At 26.9% G+C, this 12,515-nt stretch overlaps 1 protein-coding gene across 6 annotated transcripts in view; it reads right to left on the reverse strand.

Moving 5' to 3' along the window:
- The window catches only part of LOC107453731 (5'-AMP-activated protein kinase subunit gamma-1), a 369,446-nt gene that overhangs the window by 89,723 nt on the left and 267,208 nt on the right, over positions 1–12,515 (reverse strand). For all 6 annotated transcript variants that reach the window (XM_016070657.4, XM_087168247.1, XM_071183176.2 and 3 more), the window contains one exon: positions 9,888–9,924. In XM_016070657.4, coding sequence (XP_015926143.2) covers positions 9,888–9,924 — 37 coding nt within the window. The remainder of the gene's footprint in view (positions 1–9,887; positions 9,925–12,515) is intronic.

Raw genomic sequence — 12,515 nt, forward strand, 5'->3', positions numbered from 1 at the left:
ATTACTCTATGGATATCATATTTAGGGTGAATTTCATAAAGGTATAGAGAATAACTTAATTTGAAACAGTATAATACAGGTTCAGTAGCAAACTATAACTTTTAAACCTTTGATGCAGAATTTTTATTAAAAATATTTTTCATGCTTTTTTCATTATATAGGTCAAAATAAATGAAAAATATTATATTTAGCATTTAAATAATTAATGCTTCTGAAATGCAGCATGAATAAATGTTGTCTTTTTCTGCGTTTCAGGTAAAATCTTCCAAACACGGTTCACATATTTTTTTTTCAAATTTGAACTTATTCGCAGTTATTTATTTCTAAGAAAAAACAGTTATTCATCCTTGTAATTTCTTTAATTTACATAATTAATTATGGATAAATTTTCGAATATGAATGAAAAAAAAGTTTTTTTTTTTTCAAACTACTTCGAGATTTTATATTTACTATAAATATAATTCCGCAAATATAATAGATAATAGATTTTTTTTTTAGTAATTAATAGACTGTTTTATAATTGAAAAATACCAAAATATATTTTTGGTTATAATTAGAGCATCAGAAAAATACATATATAGAAACGTCAAAGGGTTAAAGTTAGCAAAGTATATAATCCAGGTAGAAAATTTAGTTTTTCATAATTTATAACTTAATAATTACTTCGAAATTTCAATATAACTTAAGAATCTAAGAAAACTAAACTAAACTAAAAAGTTATGAAAATTTAGCCCGATTTGTTGAGTGAAATGACGGATACCACCCTTTTAAGATTCTGTATCGCTTAAATTTTAATGAAGGGAAAAGGGAAATCAAGTCATATTTCGAGTTCGAAAGGAGATAAAAAATATTTATTTCCCTACCACTGCAAAGGATCATTTACTTTATAAATATATTTAAAAAAATTTAAAAACACGTGACTCAGCTCACCAATCATCGTGGTTGCAACGTTTTTAAATTATTGAAAGTAGATACCTTTCAAATAAAAAAATAAAAAAGATAATTTTAATTATAAAATGTACTATTATAATTTTACGAAATAAAATTTTGTTAAAAAGTTAATAATGACGAAATGAACCTTTAACTGGATTTGAAAAATAATCAACTAAACGTGAAAAAAAAATTTAAACTTAGGAATACAGGTTAGAATATAGAATAAGGAGAAATACACGAAAAGTTATTGTACTTATTAATGATATAAAATAGGTAAACTTATATCATAACAACGATTTAAATTGGAAACAGTAATTATCGCTCCTGAGTCTTCAATATTTTTTTTAAAATATCAATATAAATATAAATCGATATAACAGATCATATACAGATACAATAATCATATATAATTGATATGATCATAAATATAAATCAATTGATTATATAAATCGATATAAAGGTTAAGATTTTTATCTGGCAACATTTTGTCTCTTCTATTATTTTTTATTCTATTTATACATCTTTTTTTTACTTTTTACTTTAGACATCAAGTTAAGCTCGAGCTTATAAAATGACGTTCTCGTGGAAGGTAAATAAATTTTTCTACAATATAGGATAAATAGTCATTTTTTAAGACAAAAAAGAAAAGAAAAATGTATTTAAAATTGCAGCGATTTCCAAACAAATTGGAATTTTTGTAAAAAAAAAAATCAGGCAAATTTACTTTTAAATAAAAATAGTATTTTCAGAACCCAAAATTTCAACTTTGTTGTAGCATTTCTGTGAACCAAATATTGGTTGGCATGATATTTAAGAATTATAATTCTCTAACCAATAATCGAATGTTAAATATTTTATTCCATCGTATATTCTCTGTACACTTTACTACACACCTTTTTAATTTCATGCTTTTAACTATCATATCTTTTGTGCAACAAAACAAAATGTAACGTTGAACATGAAAAACAGCGGCAGCAGCGGGCCCTTACGAATTTTTTAATGTCTGGACAGAAAACACTGTTTTAGTTGCATTATTTTTTTAATTACTGAATACAAAGTTCGCGATTTTTTTAAAATTTTTGTTTGTGCTTGAAGTCCCCTTAATTTTAACAATTTTTTAAAAAAGAGGCTGTTGTAAAAATATTTCATGTCTTTAAAAAAAACGCAAAACATTTTTTGCATGCATAAATTTTGTCATAAATAAGTTTTTCTTAGCTTAGTTTTATTCATTCTAAATATTAATTCACGAAAGTTTTCATTTCGATTTTTTTTCAGGCAAGGTTTTGAAACACGTGTTTTCCCAATTCCCATCTAAAAAATAAATAAATATAACGACTCACGCTCAGTTACGTATGCAAGCAGCTATTACAAAATGGAGTAGACAGATTTTGTAAGAAAAATATTGCTACAATATCATCAAAGCGGTACTATTCAACTTGTTTTTCAAGAGAGAGAGAGAGAGTTATTATATTACATGAAGATTTTTCCTCCACAAAATGTCACAATCTTTCAATTGTTTAGCCAATAAAGAAAAAAATATTTTTGAACTGAAAAGAAAGATTCTTTTTTTTTAATGTACATAATAAATCAGATGACAACCTGCAAGTTGTAAATGCAATCATGTGAAGAAACTGACGTCATGAAGTTTAAAATGAATATATTTTATACGGAAGTCTAGTATAAATCAGAGCTGTGGAATCGATTGTTCTAAGGTCTCCGGACTTCTCTGAAATCCCGACTACAATTTGTTCTTTTAAAATGTTCATCATTTCTTTAAAATGTTCACCATTCTATTAAAATGTTCATCATTTCTTTCTTTTCGAGTTCTTTATTAATGTTATCACTAAGTCAATGCTTATTTCATATTAAATTTTCTATTTTTTCTAATACACGACTGATATTATAAGAATTAGACCATATCTTTTTTATAATAAAAAGGTTGTTCCACTTTAAGTTATTCCTTAACATTTAACATTATTCTTTAATATTTAATTTCAGCATTTTTTCGTCACCATTTCTGATCAGGAGGGGCGATTGTTATATTTTCACTATTTATTTCTTTGTTAAACCAATACGTTCTGCCCTTTAAAAAAAGTTCAAAAAAGCTGGATTTTCTAATTTCAAAATTTTTCTACGTTCTTTTTCAACAGTGTAAAAACAAACATAGACTTAAATCGTTCATATGTACCAAAACAATTTTGAGATAAATTATTAATTTAAAGGACTGCCTTAACACCCATTCGAGAATTAATTTTTATTAAATTAAAGTAAAGCCCCTCTACAACAGCCTGTTATCGGTAATAGGGGCACCAGAGATAAAGGCTATTCAATTTCATTTCATTTCAAATTCATTTCATAAGATGGTGGCAATGAAGTCAGCATATGAAATGAACCAGGTTCGAATCCCAGCAGTGGCAGATTGATACGAATCATATCTACTGCTCGCAGCGACCACAGTGCTGAAGTAAAAATATCCAAAAAATATTCTCAGTGGTAGACGGATAATGGGTCAGAATCCCTTTGCCATTAGTGCTAACCATGGGAGGTTTATGTGATTTTTCTCTCCATTTCTATTGTGCCATTTTCCAGAAAATTATACAGTAGAGAACCGATTATCCGGAACGATCGGGACTATCGCTATTCCGGATAACTGATTTTTCCGGTTTTCTGAATCGCTACAAAAAGCCGTTTTTTTAGTGTTAAACCCAACTAAAAAAAATTTTTTTTTGAAAATAAACTTACAAATAAGAAAAAACGATGAGGTAATACAGTAATGATTATTTCTGAAATGATGGTAAGGTAAACATCTTTCAAAAAAGAAAGAAAAATTCTAAAATCTTAAAAGGAAAAAAAAAAATTTTTTTTTAAATTGCGGGAAAATTTATCGAATTTTGTTCCGGTTTTTTGGTTTTCCGGTTTTCTGATTTCCGGATAATGGGTTCTGTACTGTATATACTTATCTAAATAATTTTCATTAACTTCTCGTAACATGTAGAACTTCATTTTTAACAAGCCAGAGTTGAATAAATCTTTCAAATTTCCTAGCCTTGTATACATTTTACACTACTTGGATAAATGTTCAAATACATAATATACTTTTGGTTTGTGGAACTCTTTTAACTATTGTACTAAAAAAAAAAAAAACGTTAAATAACTACTTTTGATGAAGCGATCGCAATTTAAGGTGGCAAATCTTCATTGTTCGAAATACTAATAGTTTGATTGTTACGCAAAAAACGATAATTTTATATTTTGTATAAAGTAAGTTAAAATAAAACATATGGAGTGGGTCAACCAATCATTCAGTTTCTAGCCAAATTATTAGACGCACTATAAGATTCTATGTAAAATCTTAATTATCAAGTGATACTATACAGCTTTATTGTTTTTATGTGACCGAAACCGGTTTGCACTTGTTTACGTTAGTGTAATAATTGGTCAAATTAGACGATACATAATACTATAAATTTGACGATAGGATAAATTAGACGATATATTATATAAATATAGAATATTTGTTATATCAATCATTATATTAGTATATTATAATAATTAGATCAAATTATTAGACGCACTGTAGTTCTTTAATAATCACATGATTTGCACGAGTTTATATGCTATAGAATCGTGTGTAAAGGATTTAAAAAGCTAAAGTTTCAAAATCGGCGACGGACATAGTAAAAGTAAAAGGAAATCAATTAAAATTAATTATCAACCAATATATCAACTGAGCATAATAAATTTGCAGAAAACATTTCAAAATTCACTGTCGAAGAAGAGATGGCAGATCAGTATTTTAAAATGCCTAAATAATGCACTATTATTATTTTTTTAAATTGCAGTAGACTGCCTTTTTAAAATAATTCCTCAACTTTTATGTTGTCAACGCCTCACGATCAGATTAGCAGGCTAACACTAATTAACTTTTCTTAGATGACTACTACAAAAGATTAAAACAACACCCTTCGAGAAGCTGTTCTTTAACCATCAGGAAATATTGATTAATTAGTGTTCTAATGAATTAAAATGAAGACTCCAGGAATGATGATTCAGATTTTTATAGTCTAGAGATCAAATTATTTACATTTTTTACAGTTTAAAATTTTATATTTGTAGTTTATTGTCTAATAATTGCTAAACATTACTGGAGCATGAAAAAAAAGGTTTTCGGGATATAATTATTCCAAGCAAAGGTAGTGGAATTTTCATAAGATGTGATTTATCATTATTTACTCCCGAGATTTCAAATTACAAAATCAGACGTAAGAACTTTCAACTTTGGGTAAAAAGTTGGATTGTATTCAGAATCTTTGAAATTAGCTGAAAAATAAAGTTAGGTAGAATAATTTATTGCTCCCAGGTTTAGAAAAAATATTTTTTTTTTTTTTTTATTTTTTTTCTTCCCTTGGATGCAGAATTTTTATTTAATATATTTTTCAGAAGTTTCTCATTATGTTGTACAATTTAAATAAAAAATAAGTAAAAAATTTTGTACTTAGAACTTTGATAATTTATGGTTATGAAATACAGCATGAAGCACTGGTGACTTTTTCTACGCTAAAGGTAAAATTTTCCTAACACGGTTCACTTTCAAACAATAATTTTTCAAATTTGAACATATTTGCAGTTATGTAGATCTAGGAGAAACAATCACTCATCACTGAAAAATCAATTATTGGCATGTATTTGAAAAATAAATGGAAAAAAAAAATTCTCAAACTTCCTTTTCTGGATTTTATATTTTAGTACAAAAATAATTCGGATACTTTAGCTGATTTTTTTTAGTAACAATAAGACTGTTTTTTATAATAAAAAAAATACCAAAATATATTTTTGTTTGTAATTAGAAAAACATCAAATATATATATATATATATATATATATATATATATATATATATATATATATATATATATATATATATATATATATCAGGGGTCTGTTTAGAAGAAATTTGGGTCCGTTAACGGACCCTTCACAAAATATCTTTTCATAAAAACGGACCCTTCACAAAATATTTTAACTTGAAAACGGACCCTTCACAAAATGATTTTTCTTTTAATCGGACCCTTCACAAATTTGTTCATCTTCATTATTATTTTGTTAATCGAATAAACCCTTTCCAGGGCAGAAAACAAAAAAGATGGATGTAAACGAATAAAGTTTTGTCTTCGGCAGACGATTCTTCCATTATTCGTCCGAAATTAATATTCTGCTTTCAGCAGTATAGGCTAAATACCAAATATTTGTATGTTGCATCTCTAATTTAGAAGCAGCAATTGTTGTTTATTTTTTAAAATTTAATTTTTTTAATTATAAATTTTACAGTGTTGAGCATAATCTTGTATGTCTTTACAATTTAAAAACTCCTTGAAAAAGTTTTTTTGGGAATAACGGACCCTATTTGCACAAATTCATAAAAACGGACCCTGGTTGAAAGAATGTGGGTAATTATTTCACTATTTCACGAAAAACGGACCTTTCACAAAATGTCTGGACAGACCCCTGTATATATATATATATATATATATATATATATATATATATATATATATATATATATAAAAGGAACACCGGTATCCCATCTGTATCATAGGGTTAAGCAAACACACCTTTTTTTTTTTATCTTAAAAATTCCCTAACTATGAGTAATAACTATTATACTATAAGTATTAGCAATACTATATTATACTATAAGTATTATCTACAAAATACGGTCGCTTTCGTTTAATCAAAAATGTTATCGAAAATTTTAGCCTCTTAATATTAATGTTTTTCTCCCTTACTCCAAAATTGTTTAGGAAAATAAAAAAATAAATAAAAAACTAGTACGCAATTCAAATAAAAATTTTTCTAAATTTTTCTCCACACAAAAACGTTTTTAATTACTAATTATTTTTAATATTTAATGTACGAAACAATTTTTTAGAATTACAAGGAATAAAAGTTTTCTTCATTGCACTGCATTTTGAAATTTTTAATTGCTGAAATCCAAAATTTCAATTTTACTAAAAATAGGACACTAGGGTCACTTTGACACTGGTTTAAACTGTTAATAAACAAATAATACTTGAAATATTTTTAAAAAGGTTGCTCGAGATAAATAGGGAGCTATACTTATATAGCTATTCTACAGAGAGCTATTCGATATAAAAGTTATTCAAGTTGTTTTTTATCGCACTGCAACACGTTTTACTAAATAATGTAAATGCATAAATGATAACGCAGACTATGTTCGAAATCTTGCATTCTACAAAATATTAAATTTCAAATTTATTTTTTGCCAAACGCTGTAAAATTGGCCTACAAACGATTAAACATTATATTCTATAAAATTGCAATTGACAAACCAATAAAGAATTAAAAACAGTAAGCATTTTATAAAATGTCTTGGTATTTTATAGACTCTGAATTCCATGGATTTTGCCGTTGATAATAATTTCCATAGATAAATAATAAAATAGGCCAGCTTAATCATTTTCTTCAAAATAAAATCAGAATTTGTAAGGCATGAGAGCCGTTTAATTAAGCTGTTAATACAACAAAAAATACTTGAAATATTTTTAAATAGAGCTATTCTTCTGACTTTTTAAATTTCACTCACCTATTTTAAACTTTTTTCGACGAAAAAACCATTTTCTGGGATGTTTATTAGCAATCAATCTTTCCTTACATCGTAGATCTTTCATTTAAAGAAAATGATATTTCCCGGGTGAATAATAATTTTGAAATTTAAACCTTTACCATCTACAGTTACATCGCGGAAGTATGAAGAATTTTCCGGAATGAAGCAGCTTCATTAATGGATGAGTCTTTCTTCCTTCCGTCGCAAACTATCAGATAACCAATCAATTTTAAGTTTTCAAAGTAGCACTCAAAAAAAAAAAAAAAAAAAAAAAAATCTTGAAGATTTATTTACTAAGTATAATATACAGAAAAAAACATACAGTTTATAATTTTTCATAGTTTTTCCTTAGCCCCACCCCCAGATTTAAAGCCCAGATTCGTAGTTGTAATTTATTTACATAGCATTAGAGCTGCTCAATGGAGACGGTTTGGGAAACATCCTTGAGGGTGATCCAAAGACATGCCATCACAATTTTGATGCTCTGCGGAGGTGATGGCAACCCCGCTTCGATAGCCCGACGACCTGCGCGCTTTAATAGGCATTTATTACAAATAATAAGGATTTGTTACAAATAGACAAACTCTTTCAAAATTTGATAAAAAACAAAAAACAATGGATACCCAACTAAAGTAATTAAATTCTACATAAAATCATTAAGTTAATTGTATATTATTGTAAATAAATTTACTAAAAAACTTCTTTGTTAATTAATATAATTTTTTAATATAAACTTCGTTAATTTATAAAATTTTTACCACGTGCAAATCCATTTCGGACAAATTCATGGCTAAAATTATGTGCAACACAGGCAATTCATGTTTCTTTCTCTTTTCTATTATATTTAATTTTTTCTTAAATAAAAGTTAATTTTCTAAAATGATTAATTGTCAACTTCTTTAAATTATCCAGTATAATATTACCTTGCACACATCCATTTTCTGGCCCATCCTTGGTAACTAACAAATCAAACGCACTTCAGTACTGCAGTAAAAACGCACTATAAAACAAAACCCCTCTATTTACGCATTTACCTCAATTTGCGCTTCTGTTTTTCATATTTTGTAATCTGGCAATCTTGTTACGAAAATATTTTAAATCATTCTTGAAAAATTTCCCGTTCATCGAAGTTCATTTAAATTCGCAACTCGCTTTATAGATTTCGTTTTATGTTTTATTCTGTTTTTTCTTTGTATTTCATTTTCTGTTTTTACGTGATATTTTTACTTAATGTGTTCCTGAATATTTTTTCGAGAGCTCCTCACACTATTGTATTGATATATTTTGCATTGGCTATATTAATACAATATTAGAAAGCACTCCTTTTTGCGGATATAATCGTGTGAGCTGATGAAAAGATAGTATCTCTTATTTTCCGGATTTTTATTAATTATATTTCCTTTCTTCGGATTTTTTTTTTTATTATTATTATTATTTTTCTTTTTTCCTCTTTTCATTGTTCTGTAATTTTCCCCCACGTTTTCTCTACATTTTGAACTTTATATATAATATATATATAATGAGTTATTAGCAGCTATAAATATACCGGTATACTAACAAAAAAAATACTAATTATCAATAATTTTTTTTAACATATTATTACAGCAAAGAAAGGTAAAGAATGAAATATATGAATTTGTTTTTGGTGTATGTTGAAAATGAATAAAATAAACTGAATTGTGGTTTTCACAAAAGAACTGTCATAAACGTTAAGAATAGTATTCAGAGAAAAAATTACTTTATTCTTGAGTATCAATTTCTGAATTAATTATTCTATTTTGAAACAACCGACGAGAAATACTTAGGGGATACTTTTAATACATACTCTTTTCATAAAAATAAATTATATATTTCCATCGAGAAATTCAAAAGGAAGTAATCAAATTCAAGTTTAAAGAATCGTTTCTCTGATTACTATCTTAACGTTTATGACAGTTCTTTTTTTGCAAACCACAATTTAGTTTATTAATTTTCAGCATATCCACACACCAAAAACAAATTCATGTAATTAAGTCTTCATATTAAATGTTTTCAAAGTAAATAAATAATTAGTGGTCTTTTCTTTTTAAACTTAACTACTTCTTTTTTCATTGCTATTTTACGTAAAAAATTTAATATAAACAACCGAAATATTAAATTAATCCTGGATTATTGCTTCAGATATCTGCGGAACACCTTTTGAGAATTACTTTTTAAGGAATGAAAAAAAAGTTTAGATTTTTTTCTCTTATAAGAATGAAATGCTTAGAAGACATAAGCTGTTGGTGCTGCCATCTAGGAAATGAATTAAACACTACATTTATAACTTGAAAATAAAAAAAAAACTTACCAGATGATAAAGAGGATGATGAATTTGTACCCAATTTCTGAAAGATAAAAAAGGTGAAGTATTACTTTTAATAATGCATAAATATCTAAAAAATAAACAATCTATTTTAAAAATTTACTACAAAGAAAAATACGTTTTTGCACGCATGAACACAAAAAAATCTTTTTTGTGGTCATGGAATACATATAAAGCAAACGTATCTTTATAGAACTTACATTTTTTTTTCCAAGAAAATTATATTTATGATAAACTCACTATTTCCTCAAAAGGTAATAAGATGTTTTTCTTATTGTTTTTAAGAAAACATTACTTATTAAAGTACTTTTTACTTGAAAATATTTATTAAAATTTTTAATTTCCATTATTTAGTTTTTTAATATAAATAATTTAAATCAGTATTCACTAAAATATTCTATTTTTCTTTTAGGTACAATATTAAAATCTAGATTTACACTAGCAAGGAAAAAAAATCTAAAAATAGTTTTATTTACGTATTTTTTATTTTTTAAATATTATTCATTTTAATTATATGAGTATTATAAGAAACTTTTGAAAAATTAAAATTACTCATATACATTCATAATAATTGCATTTAATTTAAAGTCTAAACATACTTGATGAAAATAAAAGTTTAAAAATACAAACTCAAGGGAAAGAAAGAGCAAAATCAAAGCAAAGAAAAAGAAATATCAATAAATTTTTTGTGAAGTATTATTACCAAAAAATTCGACCGATTTTGCTCAAACTTTGGATTTTTGTCATTAAAAAATTACATAATGTAAAATGGTATAAAAATATGAGATCGATTTAAAACGTTTCAATTACAAATAAAGTAAATAAAATTTTAAAAAAATTTTTTTATATATATTCACATGGATTCGAATTATTTTTTGGAAAAACATGTTAAAAACTGTGATAGTAGTTTTTTGATTCGCTTGAATAATTTCAATAGCGTAATACGCAAAAAAAGTTAAGATAACATTAAGGTTCGATAACTTCCATCCGTTCTCTTAATCTAACTTTACTATTGGGACAATATTTTCGAGATTGTAGTTCAATTTCCAGATTGTAATTTGTTTTTTTTCTTCCAGATTTTACCATATTAAAGGTCTAGCATATTACCATATGCAAGTTTCACCATATTTAAGATATAAGGTATACACTATTTGGAGCATAACATATTACTATATTTTAGGTTTACCTTTTTTAAGGTTCAGCATATAACCATATTTAAGGTTTACTATATTTAAAGTCTAGCATATTACTAAGTATAAGGTTTATCTTATTTAAAGGTCTAGTTCTTGTAATCAATTGGTTATCTTAATCTTGCATTTAATAGAATTGTAATTCGATCTTTTGATTGAAAGTTGTGAAGTTCTTCTTCATCGCACTGTATACGTTTTACTAAATGATGTTAATGTTTAAAGGATAACGCTATGTTTGAAATCTAGCATTCTACAAAATACTAGATTACAAAATGCTAAATGACAAACCATTAAAGTATAAAATACAGCAAACATTTTATAAAATGTCTTGGCATTCAACAGACTATTAGAATTCCATAGATTGCCGGCATCAAAAATATTAAAATAGGCCTCCTTAATAATTTTCTTCAAAATAAATTAAACAAATTTTAAGGTGCCTTTTAAATAATCGCCCAATCATGACCTCTTTTTTTAAATACTTTGACAAAGAGTGTTTTCCATACTATTGAATAATATATGGGTATTATTTACAGCTCCCAGGTAAAATATATAACATTTCTCATGTCAGTCCTATTTCTGGCACGTTTATATTAAATATCATTAACAAAATTGCAAAATAAACTGCCCGCGTACAAATGCCACGGGTGTTTTTTTCGCAAAAGAGGAAAAAAACAATAAAGGATTATATTTGTTTAGTACATACTACATGCTGCTTGGATCAAATCTAAAAATAAAATATTTAAAAAAAGAAAGAACATTAACACCATACCTTTTACCAACGGAAACGCATTCACGAAAGTTAATTTGAAACAATTGGCGATAGAAAAAAAAAAAAAAAAGTATCTTGCACTCAGATAGAGTGGTGCTCGCTCTCGGTCAATCAAAAAATGATAAAATTCCTAAGACGGAACATTCCGTAATGACCGCTCTAAATATACATTTTTAGAATCCTCACCAAAAACATTCAAAAGCGTATACGCAGTAGGGAGCGAAATTTAATATTCGCGATGGGAAAACAAAAAAATGACCCCAAGAGTTTTAAATACACACAGCCGGCCTATGGCCCACTTTCGGTTAATCTAATATTTCAGTTAATTTGGTTAACCGGTACTTGTTTGTGTCTTTAATTCAATCATGTAGCGACAATAATATGTCACGATCAGCCTAGGGTGGGCCATTGCCTACTCCGAAAAAATTTCTGCCTGCAATTTTCTTTTTCAATAGACCTCAATCAGTACCCCCAATCGGGCACCTGCAACTAGAGTAGATTTTAGCGGATACTGCGTTCGCCTTCCAATGAGGCGAACCGGGTTCGAATCCCACTCGATACGAATTCCGCATCCGACTTGCAGCGACCAAAGTTCTGACGTAAAATATCCTCGGTAGTAGAAGGATCGTGGGTTAGAGTCCTTTGCCGTCAAAC

Source organism: Parasteatoda tepidariorum, chromosome 7, assembly GCF_982258835.1.
Source record: "Parasteatoda tepidariorum strain Cologne lab strain chromosome 7, Ptep-v5.0, whole genome shotgun sequence".
In the NCBI taxonomy this organism is placed as follows: domain Eukaryota; kingdom Metazoa; phylum Arthropoda; class Arachnida; order Araneae; family Theridiidae; genus Parasteatoda; species Parasteatoda tepidariorum.